General features: G+C 37.9%; 1 protein-coding gene and 1 pseudogene across 2 annotated transcripts in view; one reads left to right on the forward strand and one right to left on the reverse strand.

Annotated features, from left to right (window-relative positions):
- Window positions 1-25,298, reverse strand: part of SEC63 (SEC63 homolog, protein translocation regulator) — a 71,307-nt gene that overhangs the window by 40,052 nt on the left and 5,957 nt on the right. For both annotated transcript variants that reach the window (XM_070043457.1, XM_030882902.3), the window contains exons 2-4: window positions 9,955-10,054; window positions 3,630-3,744; window positions 1,959-2,071 (exon numbers count right to left, since the gene is read on the reverse strand). In XM_070043457.1, coding sequence (XP_069899558.1) covers window positions 1,959-2,071; window positions 3,630-3,744; window positions 9,955-10,054 — 328 coding nt within the window. The remainder of the gene's footprint in view (window positions 1-1,958; window positions 2,072-3,629; window positions 3,745-9,954; window positions 10,055-25,298) is intronic.
- Window positions 10,146-11,265, forward strand: LOC115866873 (large ribosomal subunit protein uL23 pseudogene; annotated as a pseudogene).

Below are 25,298 nucleotides of genomic sequence, written 5' to 3' on the forward strand. Positions count from 1 at the left end.
TAAATCCTAACCCAGAGAATGTTTTCACTAAATTATATGCGAAGGGCCTGGGTTGGCTATGTAGAGCTAAGTTACATATTCATATGTAAGAACACATGAAAACATACTTTTTAAAAATCAAAATATCTTTAAGGATGTAAATCATGCTGCCCACTTGTTACAAAGTAGTTTAAACATAGATTTTACACCCAAAAGCAAAATCCCAACTATATCCAGAAGAATGAATCAGATATCAATAGTTGGTCTAACTCCTCAAAAATAGCCATACCTCCTTTCCTTTAAGTTACAATCTGGTCTGAAGAAATAGGAATGACCCAGCTTGTTTATTATAATGAGTGAATAAGGGAAGAGAAACCAGCCTGAATAACCAAGGCAAATTCTGAAAAAACCTTGTAGATCATGCAGTTTTTTATAACTGCATTCTACACGTTGCTTGAATTACATAACTTAGGCTGGTAGAGTTATACATACATAAGATAGCAGCTTCAATCACTCAGAACCTATATTCAGTAAAATGCACCCTTTTAACTAATCTAATTATACTTGTACAAGTTACAATAACTCAAAGTTCTGGGTCCCATAATCATTTTACTTCTTCACTTGTCTGATAGACCATCAACTATTTAAGACATTTTACATACAAAACATTCTACATCTTGAACATGTAACTGAGTTAAAACCAAAGGCCATATATTATTCTTCTGTACTTCTTAGAATAGTGACCATACATCATAGAGTCAGATTTCCAGTAACCTGAGAACAAAATCATGAACTTGAAAGTGTTACAATACCTGAAAACTCAGGGGGGGAAAAAATAACTGTACCAAAAGCACTAAAATTAAAACTACTAATTATTTTGGGGAAAAGAATCTGATTAGGAGACAGAAAGTTGAAAGAAACAATAGCTAAAGCTCTGGGTCGGGTGGACAATTGTACAGGGAAACCAAGGCTATCTGACTTCCTCTGGAAATCTTCAGTTCTTCTTAAATTACCTGAAGACAGCAACTAAGGCACTGCAATACTTGTGCAACAAGGGTAAATGCTTAAAGGAGACACTGAAAAAAGGGGAAAAGGAGACACCAACTGAAAGACAGCAATCTGGAGGACATCTGCTGCGTAGAAAAGAAAATGTAGTATACACTTCAGAAGCTCCTGAAAGTATTGCTTTATTACAGAATCATATTCACATAGATAACAAGCAATCCACAAAGGGGGGGCAGGCTAGGCAGAGAGGAGACACGGTCAATATACTTTTATTACGCACAAAAATGCGTAAGATGATATTTCCCAAACTTTTGTCATTCACACTCCACTTTCACAGCCTGCTATTATATCTGCATATCCTATTATTTACTTATATTTTTTAAGTTAGCTTACAAAATTATATACATCACCGAGTCCTCAAAAAACAGATAACATCTTGTCTGTATTTTACTCTTTAATTCAACATAAGAGCTGTGTGGGATATATCTATGATTCCTGAAGAGTCCAGCTAACTTTTTAACTCTTGTAATATTAATACTCAAGGAATTACTTCAAATTTTATATACCCTATCCTGTTTCCCCAAAATTAAACTCATCTTTAGTTTATAGTTTAAATGAGACAAGCTATAAGCCAAAATAAAAGAAATAGATCTAGCCTAACAAAAAGCCTAGAAATGAAAACAAGGTGCAAGTATATCTCTTCTAATCAGGATGCTTTGAAAATAGCTCAATTAACACATCACTTATTACTTAATTTAACCAACTTACATGGCAAAAGCACTACTGTAAGTTATTTAAAATTAAGGTTTGGCTAAATTAACACTTCAGGGTTGCCAGGTAGTTCCATAAATGATAGACTCAACATATGAGGCGCTTAATAAAAGTGTATGACAACTATTTTATTACTACTTTATTCAAATAGAAAACTATCTTTACCACTCTTAAAAATGTGTAACGGGTCCTATAATACTTACGCTGCATAAGCTTTTGCTATCCTCATGAACATAACTTCATCACCTCCTTTATCTGGATGATACTTAAGTGACAGCAAACGATACTGTTTCTTAATTTCTGCTACTGTCGCCCCCTAAAAGAAAAGGCTTTGTTTTAGTAAAAATAAGCACAATGCTGTAAAAACATAATCCATCCCACTTTGAACTTAAAATATTGAACTACTCAATATTTTCAGAAACAGAAAATGAAGTTTTCATCCTATATATACCTTGTCCTATAAATTTCACCCACATATTTTTAAAATAAAAATATTCATTTTGTCCAAGATATTTTATTTTATTGAGCACCTAGTATGTGCCACGCAGTACCCTAGGCACCGACAATTTTAGACTGATACTATATAATGCCATTTAAAGAAAATAAAATGATAGTGACATTTAAATACCAAAGAATGATCACAGTAAATTAAGTCTGGCTGAAAAAAAACTCAAATCAAAGGTTAACTTCCTTTCTAAGAAAAAAATCTGAAGAATTTCTGGTTTCACCTGCTTGTCAATATTTTAATGTTAAGTACATACTTAATAAGTTTACCTTAGTTGTTTCCTAATTAGATTCAATTTCTATGAATAAATTTTTCACATTGATTTTTTATGGCATTAAATTGCCCCCAAACCTTTTAATCTTAAAAAATCCCTCTTGATAACCATGATCATCACAATAAGAAAACTCAGATGATATGCAAACTTTTCTTCTACAAAGCAGAAAACTACAAGATTAACACACTCCTTACTGTGTATCATATGAGTCTCTGGATCAAGCCATCTACTGAGGAGAGACTAGAAGTAAAAAAAAAAAGTAGTATGGCAGAAAAAATGGAAAGGGCACTAGATTCACCTTTGTTACTAAGAAGTTATGGGACCCCAGACAAAACACAAATTTTCCAGGCCTCATTTTCTCCATGAGAAAAAAAGGGTAGATGATCGCTAGCATTCATTTCAGTTCTAACTTTCCACTGATTAACTTAAAAGACCAATTTTCTACTGCGACCCATCACTCAAATTCAATCAAGAAAGTCAGCTAACAGGTACACTCAAGATTAACCTGAATTTCTATGACAAAGACACCAACACACTGCCTTAGTGTCAACTAACACAGGGTCCCATCCAACTAACATAAATAGACTTCCTGCTTCTAATTTTGCATTAAACCAACCTTAGAAATGTCTTTTAAAAATATACTAACTTCTCATCTCATCTTCAGATATTTTTACATCTTAGCAATTACAAACCAACTCTTAATAGGATGGCAATCAACATCTGTGGCTTAAAAAATATATGCTGGGGCTTCCCTGGTGGCGCAGTGGTTGAGAGTCCGCCTGCCGATGCAGGGGACACGGGTTCGTGCCCCGGTCCGGGAGGATCCCACATGCCGCGGAGCGGCTGGGCCCGTGAGCCATGGCCACTGAGCCTGCGCGTCCGGAGCCTGTGCTCCGCAACGGGAGAGGCCACAACAATGAGAGGCCCGCGTACCACAAAGAAAAAACAACCAAAAAAAACATATATGCATTAGAATAATAATGGATTAGGTATCTTTTTTAACTGACCAGAGTCTGATTTCTTTAGGCACAGCTCTATTTCTTTTAGGCTGTGGGCCCAGAGTATTTTCAAGGGACTATATAAAATACTACTTACGGGATCCAAATTTAATACTTCATAAGGATTGTATTCTTGATATTCTCGGTCTGTTTTGGAAACTTTGTATGTAAGGAATAATAACAATGCCCATCCTGCAAGCAGAACTATTTTCCTGTTTAGAAAAAAGATAAGTGAAGTATAAATAAATACAACTATATGGTTTTCCTTTAAGATTCTAAAGACACTATGGCAAGGCATAAAACGATCTTAAGTAGTCTCATGTCACTGTGCTATTGACTCAAATTCTATAACCACTGGATTGTAAGACACAATAAGGACTGCATCTTTTTTCACCTTTGAATTCTCTAGAACCTAGCAGTGCCTGGCATATAATATTCTCTCAGTTACTATTTGCAGAATTTTAAGTAAGAAGTTAATGTACTCATTAACTTATTGGACCCATTCCATTAGATCAAAATATATTAATACTTAGTATTCAGTTAACCATTTAATGTAAAAAAGAATTGCTCTTGACCTTGTAATTACACTTTTAGTAAGATAAACTATGAAAAATAATGGGTCAATTGTGCAAAGATGAATAAGTAGCCTTGTTTATAACAGTAAAAATTTGGAAACAACCTTAAATGTCCATTTATAAGGAACTAATTAAATAAACCATTTATAGGAGACTAATTAAATAAACCAAGATATAGCCACACAATAGAACATTTTTAGCTAACAGATATAGAAAGACATGCATAACAGGTTAAAAAAAGATATAAAAGAACATATAGTTTGAAAAAAAACTAATTTCTTTTCTCCTCAATATGTTCTATTTAGTAAAAATATTTAAAAGATTGATATTATCAGTGTTGGAGAGGCTAAGGTAAAAAGGAACTCTCATACATTCTACACTCTAAAGGAATATCTGGCAATAAGGTTATCAAAAGCCCTAAAGAAGTATATACCTTTTTAACTATCATCTATTCCACTTCAAGAAATTTAGAAGGAAATAAACTAAAATTAAGTTTATAAAGTATAAAAGGGTGGTTACAGGTATAATTCATAGCTGAAAACATACACACATAAATGTCCATCAATACAGTACTGAAAAGATAAATAACAGTACATCCATAGAGAGATACTATCTAGACACTAAAAATATTTGCTGTGGAAGATTATCTACCTTGTACTGTTAAATTAGAAAAACAGCTTTCAAAGCTGTATGTATAATATAATCCTATTCTTTGTAAATAAAAGTTTATTATAAGTAAAAATATAGAAGGTAAATCATCTTTTTTTTTAACATCTTTATTGGAGTATAATTGCTTTACAATGGTGTGTTAGTTTCTGCTTTATAACAAAGTGAATCAGTTATACATATACATATGTTCCCATACCTCTTCCCTCTTGCGTCTCCCTCCCTCCCACCCTCCCTATCCCACCCCTCTAGGTGGTCACAAAGCACCGAGCTGGAGCTGATCTCCCTGTGCTATGTGGCTGCTTCCCACTAGCTATCTATTTTACATTTGGTAGTGTATATATGTCCATGCCACTCTCTCGCTTTGTCACAGCTTACCCTTCCCCCTCCCCATATCCTCAAGTCCATTCTCTAGTAGGTCTGTGTCTTTATTCCTGTCTTACCCCTAGGTTCTTCGTGACATTTTTTTCTTTAAATTCCATATATATGTGTTAGCATACGGTATTTGTCTTTCTCTTTCTGACTTACTTCACTCTGTATGACAGACTCTAGGTCCATCCACATCCACCTCATTACAAATAGCTCAATTTCGTTTCTTTTTATGGCTGAGTAATATTCCATTGTATATATGTGCCACATCTTCTTTATCCATTCATCCCATGATGGACACTTAGGTTGTTTCCGTCTCCGGGCTATTGTAAATAGAGCCGCAATGAACATTTTGGTACATGACTCTTTTTGAATTATGGTTTTCTCAGGGTGTATGCCCAGTAGTGGGATTGCTGGGTCATATGGTAGTTCTATTTGTAGTTTTTTAAGGAACCTCCATACTGTTCTCCATAGTGGCTGCACCAATTCACATTGCCACCAGCAGTGCAAGAGTGTTCCCTTTTCTCCACACCCTCTCCAGCATTTGTTTCTAGATTTTTTGACGATGGCCATTCTGACTGGTGTGAGATGATATCTCGTTGTAGTTTTGATTTGCATTTCCCTAATGATTAATGATGTTGAGCATTCTTACATGTGTTTGTTGGCAGTCTGTATATCTTCTTTGGAGAAATGTCTATTTAGGTCTTCTGCCCATTTTTGGATTGGGTTGTTTTTTTGTTATTGAGCTGCATGAGCTGCTTATAAATTTTGGAGATTAATCCTTTGTCCGTTGCTTCATTTGCAAATATTTTCTCCCATTCTGAGGGTTGTCTTTTGGTCTTGTTTATGGTTTCCTTTGCTGTGCAAAAGCTTTGCAGTTTCATTAGGTCCCATTTGTTTATTTTTGTTTTTATTTCCATTTCTCTAGGAGGTGGGTCAAAAAGGATCTTGCTGTGATTTATGTCATAGAGTGTTCTGCCTATGTTTTCCTCTAACAGTTTGATAGTTTCTGGCCTTACATTTAGGTCTTTAATCCATTTTGAGCTTATTTTTGTGTATGGTGTTAGGGAGTTATCTAATAAGGTAAATCATCTTAATGGTGGTTACCTTTAATGATGAGATTGAATAATTTTTTTATACCTTTTGTATCACAATTTGTTACATTAGGTAGGAACTGTTAAACAAAGACATAAATGAATCATAGGAGACCTAATCAAACAAAACTGAAGTGACCTATTTTCAAATACAGAAAGAAAACATTCCGTGTGTTTAAGCTCTCTTGATAGGAACCTAGCTTAAATGTGTTTATTTGGAGTTTCCAGGATCCATTTCCAACCTACCTCCTTACTTTTATCACCCTAGTATTTCAAACAAAATAAATCCCCATATCCCACAGTCCCCTAAGCTTTTCCCACCATTATGCTTTTGCTCTCTTGGGTCTTTCAACCTAGAATTCCCATTCCCCATTGCTGCGTATCCAAACTATATTCATCCTTCAAGACTCAACTCAAATTATGTACCCTCCAAGAAGCAATCCTTAACCCTTGTTAAGATGATCAATGGGGAGATCATGGTTACAGTCACAAAGAAGCACAAACCATGACCTTCCTCCTCTGGCTAGTTGCAAACTCCTTGAGCACATGGACAGGATCCTATTCAGTTCTGACTAACCTCAGAGTAACAAACAGAGATGGCACTCAGATGCAAATTTCTTTCTATCTGACCAAATTAATGCTCTAAACCTTATTAAGGGCATAATACTACAAGCTGCTTTCCATACTATCTGTATGCCCAAAGACGAAGAGGGAGGCCTACCTGGAATACTCCCACTTTTACCTGGCTATCTAGGGAGAGGTAGTTAAGAACATAGGCTCTGGAGCAAAAACTACCTGAAGTCAAATCCCAACTTTACCACTTATTAACTTAGAGATCTTGGCAAGCTGCTTAGCCTTTTACAATTCAACTTCCAACTTTTAGGGTGGGTCTGAGAATTAAATAAGATTAGGTATGTAAAGCCCCTAAAAGGTGCCTCACAGATAGTAAACAACCAATTCATGGTAGCTATTTGCTGTTATTAGTAACTCTAACCCAAGTCTCAGCTTTCAACTAGGACCTCACTTACAAGGAAATCTTCTCTATCTCATGCCAGTTAAGAGCCCTCCCTCTGTTCTTTCATGGCACACCCTCCCCGCCCCTTACAACCCTTATTAAATTCTATTATCATCACTTGTTTACTTGTTAGTATTTGTTACTCAGGTATATCAGCGCCTAGTATAATACCTGACACATACATAGCACACAATAACTACTTATTTTATGAATAATGAAAATAATTTAAAACAGTAACTTTTGACTCAAACCCAAAGTTTGCTAATACCCTCAATATGCTAAAGAACACTTGAAAATATACTTTATTTCCACACAAACTTAGTAACTCCACATTTTGTTTTGTGAACTTCCCCAAAAGGCTACAAAGCTCAAAAAACAATGATAAAAGTAAAATTGAAAACCACTGAAGTAAAATTTTAAAGCAAACAAGGGTAGAAGAGAAAGGGAACAAAACACCTAGAACACACTACACCCTGTGTTAGATGCTCTTCATGTAGCATCTAGCTCTCTGAGCCAAAGAATAAAGGGAAGAGAGAAGAGGTTAATGACAGAATCCCCAGGCTGATGAAAACTACCACAACCAATAAAACCACGCTCTAATTTCCTGAGAGCCATATCAAAGGTAGAAACATAACAGATTACATCATACTGTGCCCAATTTTTTAAAAACATGTTTGGTTTCTCTTAAAAGACAAACATTTTCCCTACATATGGCTTCAGTAATTAAGTTGAGGTCTTGTGTTTTTTCTTTTAAGCAACTTCCAGAAATTAGAGTATTACACAATGACTACTTAATTTTGAAAGAATGCTTCAAGGTTAAGTAGCAAAAAGGTTTTGATGGTTCCTGACCTTATCTAAAATTTTACCAGTATTATTTAATTCTTCCTTATTTAAACATGCATTAATCTGTACTTCTATTTAAGTAAATCTCTTTACTAATTATTAAAGAGAACATCACAAAGTTGGGTTTTTTTCTTGAAAACTGAGGTTCAGATACCCACAATGTGTTGACCAAGGCCCAAAACAGAAGAGACTGGAAAGCCAAAAATATCTGCCTGCTGCCTCATAAAAGTTTAATTTAAAACGAGAAGCAAGGACTTCCCTGGTGGCGCAGTGGTTAAGAATCCACCTGCCAATGCACAGCACATGGGTTCGAGCCCTGGTCCGGGAAGATCCACATGCCACGGAGCAACTAAGCCCATGCGCCACAACCACTGAGCCTGTGCTCTAGAGCCCGCGACCCACAACTACTGTGCCCACGGGCCACAACTACTAAAGCCCGCGTGCCTAGAGCCCATGCTCCGCAACAAGAGAAGCCACTGAATGAGAAGCCCACGCACCGCAACGACAAGTAGCCCACACACCACAACGACAAGTAGCCCCTGCTTGCCGCAACTAGAGAAAAGCCCGCGTGAGCAATGATGACCTAATGCAGCCAAAATAAATAAATTAAAAAAACAAAACAAAAAATGAGAATAGCAAGGAATACATAGTGAACATGAAACTACTCTTGTAAACACTAATTTTGCCTTTTAGTTTCACACCATTGAAGAACTCTTAACACCAAAGCTAAGATTTCCCTCCCTCTACAAAAGAACTAATCCAGGCACATATGTTGAAAACTATCATCATCATTTAAACCAATTTTTCTTTCTTTTTTTTTTTTTTTTGCGGTACGCGGGCCTCTCACTGTTGTGGCCTCTTCCCGTTGCGGAGTACAGGCTCCAGACGCGCAGGCTCAGCGGCCATGGCTCACGGGCCCAGCCACTCCACGGTATGTGGGATCTTCCCGGACCGGGGCACGAACCCGTGTCCCCTGCATTGGCAGGCGGACTCTCAACCACTGCGCCACCAAGGAAGCCCTAAACCAATTTTTAAAAATAACTGGATCCACTTTTACTAATATCCTCTGCTAGGTCTTGCCCTCCTATCTACTGGATAGATATATGTAGGTAATTCACAGGATATAGTCCTCCAATAATGGCAGCTCTTTCACTTCCTCTCAGTTTCATCTGTTACCTGTAAATTGATGACTTAGGGTGAAGGTCCAAAGCCCAGGCTAACCAGCATACCCGACAGCCTCAAAAAATCAAAGACACCTACTCAAACATGCTAATGGCCTGTTTAAGCAGATGGCCCTGCAAAAATAAAGGGTAACTAGTTTCCTACTCCACCACCTCTTGCTGCAGGAACTTGGTCAAGTTACCTCATCTTCTTAGTCTCAGTTTCCTCATCTGAGAAAAAGCAAAAATATCTACCTTAAAGTTAACATAAAACTAATGAGATAAAATATAAAATCCTAGCACAGCCCCTGGCACACAGTATGTGCTCAAAAACTTCAATCACCATGAAATGCAAACTTGACCCTGTCACCTCCATGCTTTCGATAACCTTTTAAAGATTCCTCCATAGTCTTTAAGACAAAATTCAAATCCTGACACAAGATATACAAGATCTTCCTTCAAGATTTGACTTCTCTTTCTCCCCTCCTCCCCCAAGTCAGAAGTACACTCTCTCTCTTTTGAACTTCTAAACCATTCTCTGTTCAGACTGTTCTCAAATTTACTAATCACAACTTACCCCTACTAAGGTTACAATTTCTTTACAAACACATGTTTTTATTCATCATTATACCCCTATTTTATATGATACCTAGCAAAGAGTAAGCACTAAGTATGTTTTTTACTGAAATCAATTACTTACTTTACTGTAGGAATAATATTTGGCTGAGGTTTTAATAACCGTAAACGATACCACATACATCTTCCATATACTTTTCTGATATTCTTTAATCGATTTTGCTCTGTCAAAAGAAAGAAAAATAAGGTGATAAGTTCAACGATTTCCACAGTGAAGGCAAAACCAGAGTTAAAACCATACTAACCTTCATTATCATGCTAATATTATATTGGAACAAAGTACTCTCTACTTAAACTTTTAAGAAAAATTCACAAGATAGGCTAAATTTTCTACCACTTAGAACAAATGATCTATCTGGAAAATTTTATTCAACTACCAGGCAATCATTTTTCATGTGAGACTTAACTTCTAACTGAAAAAATTAAAAACTGACTTGAACCCGAAATATTTAGTTATATAATCAGTAATTTCTGAGAATTTCCTCCTTTCCCTTCTGCTATAAAAGTAACAAAAAGTGCAAAATAGTTGGAACGTGCACTTTATTAAGGAAGCCAAGCAGAAATGATAGTCTTCAAATATGAAAATAATTATGTTAAATGAGAAAAGTCACCCAAACCCTTAAGAAGTTAAAATAGGTTTATATAAGAGTTATAACAAAAGGTATTATTTTAGTCCCCAGGGAAAAGTCTGCAATTCAATTAAAAAGGAATTAAACCAAAGCCAACATATCATATACTGTTTTACTAAGCTCACTACAATCACTTGGTTTGAATAACTCTCCCAAGTTTAAAAAAAAAATTAGGTAAGTTTTAAAATAAAAATCTACCTTTTCATGAAGATGGCATATAGAAAGCAAAGAAAGAAGCCCATGCCACTCCAAAGCCAAAGACAAAAACAAAAGCTTGGAAGGCCAAGAAGGCAGTGCTAAAAAGCATCCATATCCACACACACACAAAAAGAAGATTGCATGTTACCCACTTTCTGGGTGGCTCAAGACACCCCGAAGGCAGCCCGTTTATCCTTGGAAGAGCGACAAGCTTAACCACTATGTCATCATTAAGTTCCCCTTGAGCAGGGAGTTGGTCATGAAGAAGACAGAAGACAGCAATACACCTGGGTTCATTATGAATGTCAAAGCCAACAAGCACCAGATCAAACTGTCTATGAAGAAGCTCTACAACATTGACATGGCCAAGGTCAACACCCTGATCAGGGCTGATGGAGAAAAGAAGGTATGTTCGACTGGCTACTGACTATGATGCTTTGGATGTTGCCAACAAAACTGAGATCATCTCAACTGAGTCCAGCTGCTTAATACTAAATAAAAATTTTTTCACAATATTAAAAAACTACAAAACCAAAGTCCTTAAATGAGATCTCAGGTAAGTAAAAGAACTTTGCATATAATAGAATGTTCCAAAGCTGCCATATAAGAAGCCCACCAACCCTGTTATCACCATGCTTCCAGGAAAGAATCCACATGAGAGAGCTATGTGGCAGGAGGTATCAGAAACAGGTGTGGTGAAGAAGGATCCATGTAGAGGGAGGGGTGGTGGCAGAAAAGGAGACTGGTAACATGCAGGGAGAATTATCAAGTAAGTTAATATATTAAGGATAACTGCAGTCAGTTTTTCACTGTCAGAGAAGGGAGTTACATATGTGAAAAATTAGAAAACATGAAGTAACTCTGTGGTATTAGAGTGGAACTGAAGATATGAGTAAGAACTAGTTAATATCTTTTAATATAGAAATATAGATGTAGATCTATACATACACATTCTCTAACTCTATTAAGTGAGCCTAGGAACGATGACATCTCAATAGCAGTGAGCACACCTAGCACCCAGATCTTGATTTCTAAATAGCATTCTCTGCTAATGGGAACCAGAGATCCAAGTATCTTCCCACAAAATATTACAAAAGGGAAAGAATGATTTTACAGTGGGGAAGTGTGACAGGCTGAATAATTGCCCCCTGTCAAGATGTCCACCACATCCTAAAACCCAGAACCAGTGAATATATTATCTTACATGGCAAAAGGGACTTCACAGATGTGACTAAATTAAAGATTTGAGATGGGAAGATTATCCTATATTATCTGGGTGATCCCAATATAATCACAGGGGTCCTTATAAGGAAGCAGGAGGGTCAAAGAGAAGATGATGTAACAATGCAAGCAGAGGTTGGAGTGATGTTCTTTGAAGATGGAAGGAGAGGTCACAAACCAAAGAATACAGGCTGTCTCCAGAAGCTGGAAAAGGCAAGGATTCTATTCTAAACCCTGCAGAAAGAACCTGCCCTGCCAACACAATCACTAGCCCAGTAAAACCACCCTTGGAAGTCTGGCCTCCAAAACTATAAATTTGTGTAATATTAAGCCACTAAGGTTGTGGTTTGTTACAGCAATGATAGGAAACTAATACAAAAAATCTGGTGGACAACATTTTCAGGTGATCGGTGAACATCACCAGCAATGAGACAAAATGCAATCATATACCATCTAACAGAATGCAATGAGAAGAACACAGAATCAGTTTTGTGAAATTCTTCTCTAAGATACATAACCTGAATCTAATAATGAGAAAATACCAGACAACCAAAATTCAGGTCCATTCTACAAAATAATTGGCCTATGATCTTCAAAGTCAAGGAAAAACTAAAGAACTGTTCCAGACTGAAGGAGACTAAAGAAACATGTCAACTAAATGTGATGATGTGTGATTCTGAAATGGATCATATGCCATAAAGGACATCATTGAGACAAGTGACAAAACTTGAATAGGTCTGAAAATGAAATGGTAGTAATGTAAATTTTCTGATTTTCACAGTTAAATTATGGACACTTTTGAAAACACCACGGGTGATTTTTTAATCTGGATTTCATTAAATTAAGTCTCCCATTTTAAGTATGAAACCAAGGAAACATGTTATAAGAACATGCTGAAGTCTCTATTAACCACATGGCTTGACCTATTCAAAGGAATAATATTCTCCCAACGTTTCTGTCCAAGAGAAAGTACACATGGTTTTCAGCCCCCAAAGTCTTGCACGACGTATACACGCACCTTGTATGCCTCACTCTTCCAATCCAAAATTTATATCTTAACCTTTTAGCAGAATATTTAAATAATCAGTAAGTACTATGGGGTATAGTTTACACAGTAACACAGTAATATCCAGCACCACTCAATATTCATAGTACACATTCCAAAATTCTATACTAATGACCTCAAGTCAAAGTAACTATCAAAAGTAAAGTCCTTTGGGCTTCCCTGGTGGCGCAGCGGTTGAGAGTCCGCCTGCCGATGCGGGGGACACGAGTTCGTGCCCCAGTCCGGGAAGATCCCACATGCCGCGGAGTGGCTGGGCCCGTGAGTCATGGCCGCTGAGCCTGCACTTCTGGAGCCTGTACTCCGCAACGGGAGAGGCCACAACAGTGAGAGGCCCGTGTACCACAAAAAAAAAAAAAAGTAAAGTCCCTCCACAAGGAGGGATGGATTGGGACTTTGGGAACAGCAGATACAAACTATTATATATAGAATAAACAACAAGGTCCTATTGTGTAGCACAGGGCACTATATTTAATATCCTGTAATAAACCATAATGGAAAAGAAAAAAAAAGTAAAGTACTTTGAGAGTTTTTTAAAGGCACTTAGAATAAAAAGAAATTCATTTATCAACTTCTAGTTTATAGAATTACTAGTTTCATGGCCAGCAAAAATTACCTAAGTAATGTCATTAACTTATAATATAGTTTTTAAAGAAATTATTCACATTTATAGAAAAGGGAAATTACAAGGTCATAAAACAATTCTGTGATTTAAAAAAAAATAACAACATATGATGATTGCTCTCAGCAATCATGAAGTTTGTATGTCCACGGGAGTAGTCCAGGCTTGGGGGCAGGTTATTATGGTTGTGCTTCACAAGCTATACAGTGCCTTTGCTAAAACAGTCATATCCACCTGTAATGCAGAATGATCTGTCAGTCTGTAATATAACTGAGTGAACCCCCCTTAGCACCATATTCCTAGAACCTAAAGAGCTGAAAGAATGTTAGCCAGATCCGGTCTTCAAACCTGTGTGCCTGCTTACTACAAAAGAATTTTTTAAAAATCATGTACCCTCGGGCTTCCCTGGTGGCACAGTGGTTGAGAGTCTGCCTGCCGATGCAGGGGACACGGGTTCGTGCCCCGGTCCAGGAAGATCCCACATGCCGCGGAGTGGCTAGGCCCGTGAGCCATTGCCGCTGAGCCTGCGCCGTCCGGAGCCTGTGCTCCGCAACGGGAGAGGCCACAACAGTGAGAGACCCGCATACCGCAAAAAAAAAAAAAAAAAAAAAAATCATCTACCCTCTTGTAGAGTTCTAATTTGACATCTAAAATTTTCATCGTAAGTTTGAAGAGTTCCAAAAGATGTTGTTTCTGACATAAGTTGATATTTTAAAATAAAATAGTTTCATTGCTTTTAAATGTACCAATGAAATCTAAAAATCATAATGGCAATTTCATATCCACCATCATCCATTTACAGAAATTTATGAACAAGCTCTTCATTCTACTTCCCCCACATAATTTTATCCTAATGTAATATATTTTTATCCTGGTAAGTCATTTCTTATAATACTGACACATACTTCTTCAAGTTAATTTGTTTTATTCCCTGTGACTATTTTTCCCAAATTTTTATATTGAAAATTTTCAAGCCTTCAGAAAAGTTGAAAGAATATTACAACGAACAATACCCTTCACCTAAACCCACCAACTATGAACATTCTGCAACTCTTGGCTTTATCTCTAGTTCCTTCTTTCCCTCCCTCTCCCCTTTTTTTAGAATAAGTTGCAGACATCAAGACACTTCACTTCCAAATGCTTTGGCACGCATGACCAAAGAACATCAGTAATTTCACCACAGTGAAGTTTAACACATCCATAAGGTTTTTTATGTGCTAAAATTTCTGCTGCTACTTTTATCCGTATGTGTGTGTGTGTTATCAAGGCAACATAAATATTACAAATTGATAAACTATTAAAATAAGAGTAAAATATCCGTTACGCTTTCACTTATAAGCAACTTGTAAATATCCCATATGTTCAAAGAGTTGAAACTCTAAACACTGAAACTTAGTTTTAAAAATAAAAAGTACACTGTTGTCAATAATGGCACAATGTTAGGTAAAATAGCTTTATCTTTTACTTTAAGTATGTTTTTTCAAAACTTGGAAGTTGCAGATTATCTTCAGTTATTCAATTTATAGAAGAAACATGCTCCATAACCTAACTGACAAAGGCAGTCCTCACTGTTAAACCAATCAGGCAAACCAAACTTGGTCCAAAAAGTCTGACTTCATTTTTCAGTTCAAATAAATATATCAATATATTTTGAGGATTATAAAAATCACTGAGAAATAAATTTTAGAATATACCTTGCAAAATAGATTACTAAAATTAATAAAGCTAAATGATATAGAGATAACATAATTTACTTAAAAGAAAAAAATGTACCACACTTCTTTCTAAAATTCAGTGACTCCTAAAAACTATTCCTAAATCCCTTAAGGGGTCCAAGAAAATAGTACCAAGAATCAAAAGGTTATATTCAATACCCCAAAAAGTCTAGAAGACATTATATATCAGTTTTCTAGCTACCCAAAGTCTCTCTGCAGCTAGTTGAGAATATATTATTACCTCAATGTGATGACCCTGGCTCACTCGTTGTTGGGACAATTTCGTTCTTTTATTTAAAAAAACAGGAAAACACGTTTCACTGTAATAGTGCAGTTTGGTTCCTAGAATACTTCAAAATAGAAAAGGCATGAAAATGATCATTTGGAAATGAAAAACTGAGAATTCAGTGCTCCAGACCTCCAAAACTATCGCTTACCTAGTCACCCTAATCTCAAAACAGACTAAGAGAAACTAAAGCTTCTGTTATGCTCTTAACCTGAATCTGAATAGTTAGCCATAGTGTGTCATTCTCAAGGCCAGGTCAGAACTGTTTGGATTTGGGATAGATAAGACATTTAACGCTACTCACCATCACTACCACCCAGTGCACACAATCACAGATTACCTAAATTGGAAGGATTTCAGAAACCTGGGTTCAGTTGCCACCTACCCCCCTATGCATACCCTGGCAACAGAGAAGGAAACCCAGAAAGCAGCTGAAAATGTTTGGATCAGAGTAGAACCACCCCACCAGAACCAAAGTTCATAATCCTCAGGAATGCCTAAGGATTATATAAGTGCAACGTAAGTGCAAACCAATACAAACCAAGTGGTTCAAATAGATTCAGCTGGTGCTTGACTGGACAGCAGCATACAACTATACCATATGCTTACCCACCTCAATTTTATTTTCCCTTTAGAGTACTGAAACGAGTACTATAGAGCAGTTTTTCAGCTCAGCACTATGGATTTTGGACTAGGTAACAGTTGTGGGGAGCTGCCCTGTGTATTAGAGTATGTTTGGCAGCATTATGGTCTCTACCCACTAGATGCCAAGAGCACCTCCCCACTGGAGACAATATTAAACACACACACACCAAAACACATGGCTATAGCGGGGTCACGGAAAGCAGCTGAATGCTATGGCCTGAAGACAAGGGACACAGGGAGAAGAAAGGAAAGGTTGGGAGAATAAACAGAGGTGATAAGGCAACAATTCTCTTTTTCCATTCCCCTACAAGTATCCTTCAGGCAAAGAGAATCACTATATATTTGAGTACTTATGAACACCTTGAGGGAGGGGGAGGTTGGGGAGCTTGATTATTTTAAAAGAAGAAAAAAGCCAGACAACAAAAAAAAAGCTGGAGGAAGAAAGCCCACAACAATCTCAATTAATAGTAGTTTAGCACACTTCAGAGGTCATCTGAAGGCAAAAATATTAAGATATTCCATAATTATCCCTGGGGGTATATCTCACAATTACAAGTGTTAAGCTGTCATTGTAAGCAACCTTTGTAAAGACCACTTAAAAAATTTAGCAAGTGGCTACATTATGGAGATTAAAAATATATACTTACAGGATGATCAAACACCTAATGTTATATAATACTGCACTTGTGGCTTGGAATAAAATTTCCAGTGATGGTATCATATTCAGAGCCCAAAAGTGCTATATCACAAACGTAGATGAAACATATATATTCTGAAAAACTGTTAGATGACTCCTAAAATAGCTCTGGTGATCACAAAGACACTGAGGTTGAATACATGAGGAGTTTGAAAATAATTGTTTCCTGAAATGTAAGGGGATAAAATTGTATTTTTAAGTACTATATTTTACAGTATATGATTTTTAAATATGTTAAGTAGATACGACTTCATCCTTTAAAGGGTATATATCCATGCTGGCCAAAAAACTTTTTTCACCTCATTAAGAAATAGGAGACCTTGTCAACTTCTCTGCTTAGAAACTTTCAATAGCTTCCAACTGCACCTAAAATAAAATCTAAGCTTCGTACCAGGCTTACAGACATTATCAGCATCCCAGCTCCCTCTCTGACTTTATCCCTGATTCTTCTCCTCACCTGCCACACTCTTGCCACTTTGTTCTTCTCTGTTCCTGGAATATGTCCAACTCTTTCTTCCCTTGAAGACTTTGAACACTGTTTCCCCAGCCTGAAACAGGCTTTTCCACTCAAATCAGATCTTTGAATGGCTGGCTCCCTTTTGTCACTCAGCTTGAAGAAACTTTCTCAGGAAAATTTTCTCTGAATATTCTACTTCTCTACACAGTATTTATCACTATCTGATTTTGTTTGTTTATTTGTTTAGATGTCAATCATCTCCCCCACACTAAGATGTAAGCTTCAAGAGAGCAGGGATCCTGTCTATATTGTTCACTCCCATATTCCATTGCCTAACATAATGCCTGGCAAATAGTAGGTGCTTAACAAATATTTGTTGAATGTTTTAATTACCTCATTTAGACCTCCCAACCACCCTGGGGGTACGTATGTATGGATGGATGATTACACTTCAAAACAAAATGAAAAAACCTGAGGCTCAGTGAGGTTAAGTAACTTGCCCAAAGTTACAGACGGTACCAAAGGAATTGCAAATAACCACTAAAGAATACAGATGAGACTTGTGCCCAGGTTTAAATTCATAGGCCTGTGCACATAATCACTTTAACTGTCTTTCCTAATGAAAGAATAGTTAGATTGCCTTGACAATTCTCAAAAGCAGCTAAAATATATTATGTCCCTATTCTCATTAACTTAACCAGACCAGACTATATCTCCGAAGCAGAAAATGTAATACGAAGAAATTCAAGTCAAAATATTTAAGAACAAGGAGTAGCTAAAAACAACTGATTAGATGACACCTCTAAACTTCTGAAACAGAAGTTTACAGACCAGGGATTCCCTGGCGGTCCAGTGGTTAGGACTCGGCGCTTTCACTGCCGTGGCCCGGGTTCAATCCCTGGTGGAGGAACTAAGACCCCGCAAGCCATGCAGCGTGGCCCAAAACAAACAAACAACAAAAAAAAAAACAATAAAAATTTATTTTTAAAAAAAAGTACTACAGGGCTTTCCTGGTGGCGCAGTGGTTGAGAGTCCGCCTGCTGATGCAGGGGACACGGGTTCGTGCCCCGGTCTGGGAAGATCCCACATGTCGTGGAACGGCTAGGCCCGTGAGCCATGGCCGCTGAGCCTGCACGTCCAGAGCCTGTGCTCCGCAACGGGAGAGGCCACAACAGTGAGAGGTCCGCGTACCGCAAAAAAAAAAAAAAAAAAAGTACTACAAATAAAACCGCCACAAGGACTTCAGTATTAAAGAGTGTGGGACAAGGCAATGTAGCACATAAATTTGAGGGGGAGGGGATGGTAAACCAGTTCTTTTTCGTTTGTTTTAGCTCAATTTGCTACAGAAGTGTCACGATCCAAAAGAAAAGCAAACCATCCCTCATATCTGTAGGACACAGGGGTTTTTGTGAGCCGTTTGTCTCTAAGCCAGAAGATAATACTAAGGAAAGAAGGGGAGTCTCAACTGCAGGAACGATTCATTTCAAGCTACATTTCTTTTTTTTTTTTAACAGATTTTATTTATTTATTTAGGCTGCATCGGGTCTTAGTTGCAGCATGCAGGATCTTTTGCTTCGGCACATGGGCTTTTCTCTAGTTGTGGCGTGCAGGTTTTCTCTTCTCTAGTTGTGGCGCGGGCTCCACAGCTCGTGGGCTATATAGTTTGTGGCACGCAGGCTCTCTAGTTGAGGTGCACGGGCTCAGTAGTTGTGGCGCGCAGGCTTAGTTGCCCCACAGCATGTGGGATCTTAGTTTCCCGACCAGGGATCTCAAACCCGCGTCCCCTGCATTGCAGGGGAGATTCTTTACCACTGGACCACCAAGGAAGTCCCTCAAATTACATTTCTTAAACTGAACTAGAGGTGCAAGATAGTGGAGAATTCTAAATGAACTATAGTGTGCTGCAAATGGGTCCCCGAGAAGGATGCTATGTCTCCTTAGCATACTCTCAAACATGACCCAAGACCCTATTAAAGGGTCCTCTCTACCCTGCCATCTCATCAGCCAACAGCACAGCTACTCTCCTAGCTACCTTACTCTTCATCCATTCCTCTACCATTACCACTCTATTTTTCTTTTCACCTTTATCTCAAGTGATAATCCATAGCCCAAGTCAAAGGTTAATTATTTCTAAGACAAAACAAGAGAAAAAGAAATAGAGAAACTCAAATACTGTTACAGTAAAGAAATACTAGCTTTAAAAAAAAAAAATGGCAATTTAAAACACAAGGATGGGGTTTCCCTGGTGGGGCAGTGGTTAAGAACCCACCTGCCAATGCAGGGGACACAGGCTTCAAGCCCTGGTCCGGGAAGATACCACGTGCCGCGGAGCAACTAAGCTCGTGCACCACAACCACTGAGCCTGTGCTCTAGAACCCACGAGCCACAACTACTGAAGCCTGTGCACCTACAGCCTGTGCTCTGCAACAAGAGAAGCCACTGCAATGAGAAGCCCGCATACTGCAACGAAGAGTGGCCCCCACTCACCGCAGCTAGAGAAAGCCCGCACGCAGCAACAAAGACGCGACACAGCCAAAACTAAAAATAAAATTAATTAATTAAAAAAAAAAACACACAAGGATATATGTCCCACTGGGACCTTAAACACTACATACCCCAAAGTAAAGACAATTCACTGAGCTGAAAGGGCCTGCAGACATAAGAGGTACAGAGAATGTCTTCCTCCTTCTATGGCTATGATTGGCTCATTCCATCATAGCCAATCTAGCCAAAGATTCTTTGAATAAGCTTTTAGACATTAATACAAATTCATACAGTAAACTGAACATATACGTAAGAGCAGAAGGAAGAAAGTATTCACCATTCTGACACCCAGATAATAATCAATAATAACATTTTAATGTGTTTCTTTTGTAGTCCTCTTTCAGAGAACATCTGGGAAGGAGGAAGGAAGAAAGGAAAGTTGGCAAGGTTGAAGTTACATACTCAGGAAAGACTTCTCTACGAACAAGATAATTCCAGCAACTAATTTCTAGGGGCAATGTGCTTCCCTCAATCAGAGGGCTGTGGGGCTGCTTCAATCAAGGCCCTCAAGAACACTTCTGCAGTAATGATGACATCTACTACTTCTCCCCAGTGCAGCAGATGCCCAAGAGATAGTTTCTCAGACAGAAGAACAAGCAGGACATACAAATGCTAATTTAAGGGCAGCACTCTATAATGTACCAGCGTACAAACTGACAGACACAAACACATAAAGCTAAAGTTTGTGTTAAAATCACATTACCTGTAATTTTTAATTTCTAAATATCTCCCATGTTTAGAAACTCAATGTAAACATCATTTAATGACTACTAATAACCAAATGAATTGACACCATAATATACCTACCATCCTATAATTCGACATACAAATTGTTTCTGATTTTTTGGTATTATGGGCATTTAAATAGGATGTTCTGAGACTCAATTTCCAACGCAGGGGTGGGGAGGGTCCCCACACCTTCGACAAGTAATTCTTGGAATACCAGCTAGGTGTCCGAAAATTCAACTCAGTTCTGACACTATCTACTCAGAGTTAGCATCAGACTCCACAGGTTGAGGGCTCAGTCCCACAAGACTGTACATCCATGCCCCCCTACTTTAGATGCCAGTCGCAAGCCCAGGTTATAGACTGGGCGGTTCCAACCACCTCCTCCTTTGGTTTGATTAATTTGCTAAAGTGGCTCACAGAACTCAGAGAAACATTTCACTTACTATATCACCGGTTTACTATAAAAGGATACAACTGAGGAAAAGCCAAATGGAACAGATGCATAGAGCAAGGTTTGGGGAAAGGGTGAGGAGCTTCCATGCCCTCTCTAGGTGCACCTCTCTCCCAAAATCTCCATGTGTGCACCAACCCAGAAGCCTCTCTGAACCCTATCCTTTTGGGGTTTTATAGAGGCTTCATATAGGCACGGTTGATTAAATCACTGGCCATTGGCATTTGAGCTCAATCCCTAGCCCCTCTACCATCCCTGGAGATCAGGGGTAGGACTGAAAGTTCCAACCCCCTAATCACATGGTTGGTTCTCCTGGTGACCAGCAGGGTCCCTTTTCAGTGCTTCCAAAAGTCACCTCATTCACATAACAAAAGATACCTGTATCACTCTTAACACTTAGGAAATTCCAAGGATTTTGGAAGTTGTGAGCAGGAACTGTGGACAAAGGCCAAATATATACAAGAACCATACATCTGGTCATTCAGATGACCAAAACATATTTTTATAAGTCACAATATCACAGTATCTTTCTTTGGTCCTATGAGTATTTAGAACTATATCCTTAGAACAGTGTCCCAGAAGTGGAATTACTAAATTTAAAATTTTTAACATTTTTATAGCTTTCTTCTAAAAAAGGAAGTAGGACTATACATTCTTTTCAGCAGTTGGCATGAATGGCACCATCATTCTTCAGCAGCCAGTATTAAATCCAATTTTTACTAATCTGTACTCAAACTCTTGAAGGCAGACATTGTTGTCATATACATAATCAGCCCTGCCCTTTCCAGTTGCCAAGAATATAGCAAGCACTACATAAATATTTGTATAGAATGTAGAGAACACCTTTATTAAATAAATATTGGTGGGTACCTACTATGTGCCTGGATGTTTCTGGACACTGATACAGCAGAAAACAAAACAAAAACCCCTGCTCTCACACACCATACTTTCTAGCAGAGGAGAAAGCAATAAACAAATTAAGTAAACTATATAGTATATTAGAAGATGATAAGTGTTATGAAGAGAAATAAAACAGAAAAAGGGAAGAGCTTCTTTGAAGGTAGAAAAAAACTTAACAATTTTAAATAAGGTGCTCAAAGAAGGCAACACTGAGAAGATGGTGTTTGAGCAAGGACATAATGGAGATGGGGGAGGTCGTAATGTGGCTACTAGAGAAAAAGCATTCCAGGCACAGGGAGCAGCAACTATAAAGGTTCAAAAGAAGTGTGCCTCATGTGCCCTAAGAACAGCAGAGCAGCTAGTATGACTGGAATGGAAGAAACAAGAGAGAAAGTATAAGAAATGAAGTCAAAAAGCTCATGAAGGACTTCACAGGCCACTCTAATGACTTTAGCTTCTACTGTGATTGAGATGGGAGAGGCTTAAATGGTTCTGAGCAGAAGAGTGACATGGGCCAGCTTCAGTTCTAAAAGGATCACTCTGCTACTATTTTGAGAAAAGACTGCAAGGAGTAAGGGTAGAAACAATGAGACTAGTTGGAAGGCTAATGATAATCCAGGCAATAAAACAGGGTGGTGGTGGTGGTGGTGGAGCAATAAGAAATGGTCAGACTAGATATAATAATTTGAAGGTAGAGCCAACAGGACACACTAAAAGTCTGGAAGTGACATATGAGACAAAGAGATGAACCAAGAATAACTCTAAGGCTTCTTGCCAGAACAGTTGAAGAAACAGATGTGATTAACTGAGATGGAGAAGACTATAAGTCAAGAAGGTTGGGGAGAGGGGAGACAGAAATCACATCAGCATTTTGCATATTAAGATGTCTATTAGATATGCAAATGGAAATGTGGACTCGGAACTTACATATACAGAAGTCTGGAGTTCAAGGAAAGAGTTCTAGACTGGAAATATAAGTTTTTATGAGTCACACAGCTGATATTTAAAGCCATGAGACCAGATGAGATCACCATAGGAATAAGTGTGGATGGAAAAGAAGTCAAGGACTCAGCCTTGAGGTATTCTAAAATTAAGAGGTCCTCACTAGTAAACTATGCTCAATAAGTTATCCCACAAAAATAGAGACTACCCACATGTCTAGAGCCAACTGATTTTTGAAAAGGCTATTGTTCATTCAATGAAAAATGAACAGTCTCTTCAACAAATACTGCTTGAAAAACTGGATTTCCACCCCTAGGAATATACCCCAAAGAACTGAAAATAAGAACTCAGACATTTGAATGCCAATGTTCACTGCAGCATTATTCACAAAAGACAAAGAACAGAAACAACCCATGTGTTCATCAACAGATGAGTGAATAAAAATGTGGTATATCTGTACAACGGAATATTATTCAGCCATAAAAAGAATGAAGTTCTGATACATGCTACAACACGGATGAATCTAGAAAACATTATGCTAAATGAAATAAGCTAAACACAAAAGGACAAATATTGTATGATTCCACTTATATGAAATATCTAGAATAGGCAAATTTACAGAGACAAAAAGTAGCTTAGAGTTTACCAGGGGCTGAAGGAAAGAGAGAATGAGAAGTTATTGCTCAACAGGTACACAGTTTTATTTGGGATGACGAAAAATTTTGGAAAGATGATGGCTGCACAACATTGTGAATGTAATTAATGCTAATGAACTGTACATTTTAAATGGTTAAAACTACAAATTTTATGTTTTATATACATACTACCACAATAAAAATTTTAAAAGAAAAGTAATATATCAAGTAATATCTCAAGTATGTCCCTTACCTTCCTATTGCTACCACCATTGTTTGGGCCCATATTATTTCTTGTCTGCTTCTCAATCTCTATACTGTCTCATCCTATGAGATGTTATTACATTAACTTGCATATAGCACAGTTGCAAAAGTGTTCTAAAATGTTCAAAATGACACACTGTCAACCAAATCACATATATACTCTTCAGCTGAACATATAAGGTTTTCTATATGACTTAATCAAGTCTTCTGGCCTTTTCTCACACTTTTTCACTCTGGGAACTCTGCTGCAACTGGTTTGATCTGTACTTTAAACATGTTTCATGCTTTCCAGGCTCTACACTTTTGCTCATGTGACTTCTTCTTTGCACCTCCTCCCTCCATTGCACCCATTAAATCCTTCTCATTCTTTAACAGTCCAGTCAAAATCAACTTACTCTGAAGAGCCTTTTCTCACCTCTAGATACCCACTACCACCCCCAACTAGATGCAAATACTTTATCCAACTAACTTCCATAGCACTTGCTTTCACTTCTCTTACACTTTCTTTGTTGTGCTTTGGATATAATAATTTGTGTATCTGTCTAATCCTAATTCTCCCACCCCATCCAGATTATAAACTCTATCAAAAGACTATATTTACACTGCATTCATCTTTGTACCATCTGCTGCTCCTAGTACAGGCAAACAGTGAATGCTCAATCAATAACTACTAGATTTAACTAAAGAGGCAAAAATCTAAAGTGAAAAACATCTGGAATCTACACAAGAAAATTCCTTCATCCATACTGACAAATATAATTCCAAAATGTAAGGAACACCTTATGTTACCAAACCCAAGTTTGGGTTTGCTCACCTGCCACAGCAAAGCCAATTTACTGACGCTGGGTTGTGGTGAAGGAGAGTACAGCATTTACTGCAGGTGCCAAGCAAGGAGTAGGGTAGTTTATGCTCAAAAGACCCAAACTCCCCAACTGTTTTCAGGCAAGGGTTTTTAAAGGCAGCATCTGGGGGTGAGGGCTGCAAGTCACCACAGGGTTGGGGGCGGGGGACAGGTCTTAGTTCCTGAAGAACAACTCCAAGAGATCCTTCAGATAGTTCTGTATATCCCTTGAGGAGGAACTAGGACTCTGTTTTATCCCTGAACTATTGTCATTACTTTTTTTGTTTAACTGCTTTTCCTTTGTTTCTGCATTCCCTCACTTCCCTACTTAGTAGCTACCTATGCCTACTCTTTGGAACTCAAGGAAGGCCTAGGAGACTAAAGTCTTTTTCTACAAACAAGAAATGGGGGACATGGAGGGGCTTTTGTACCTGGCAGGGTCCTGCTTGGTTTCAATCCCCCTTTCCTTTGATACTCCTCAATCTTGAGGGGAACAGATATGGGACAAGAAAGGGAATAATGTTTTGAATAGATAGGTTAATCATAAACTCGGCAGAGGAACTCGGGGT

This window comes from Globicephala melas, chromosome 14, assembly GCF_963455315.2.
Source record: "Globicephala melas chromosome 14, mGloMel1.2, whole genome shotgun sequence".
Classification (NCBI taxonomy): Eukaryota; Metazoa; Chordata; class Mammalia; order Artiodactyla; family Delphinidae; genus Globicephala; species Globicephala melas.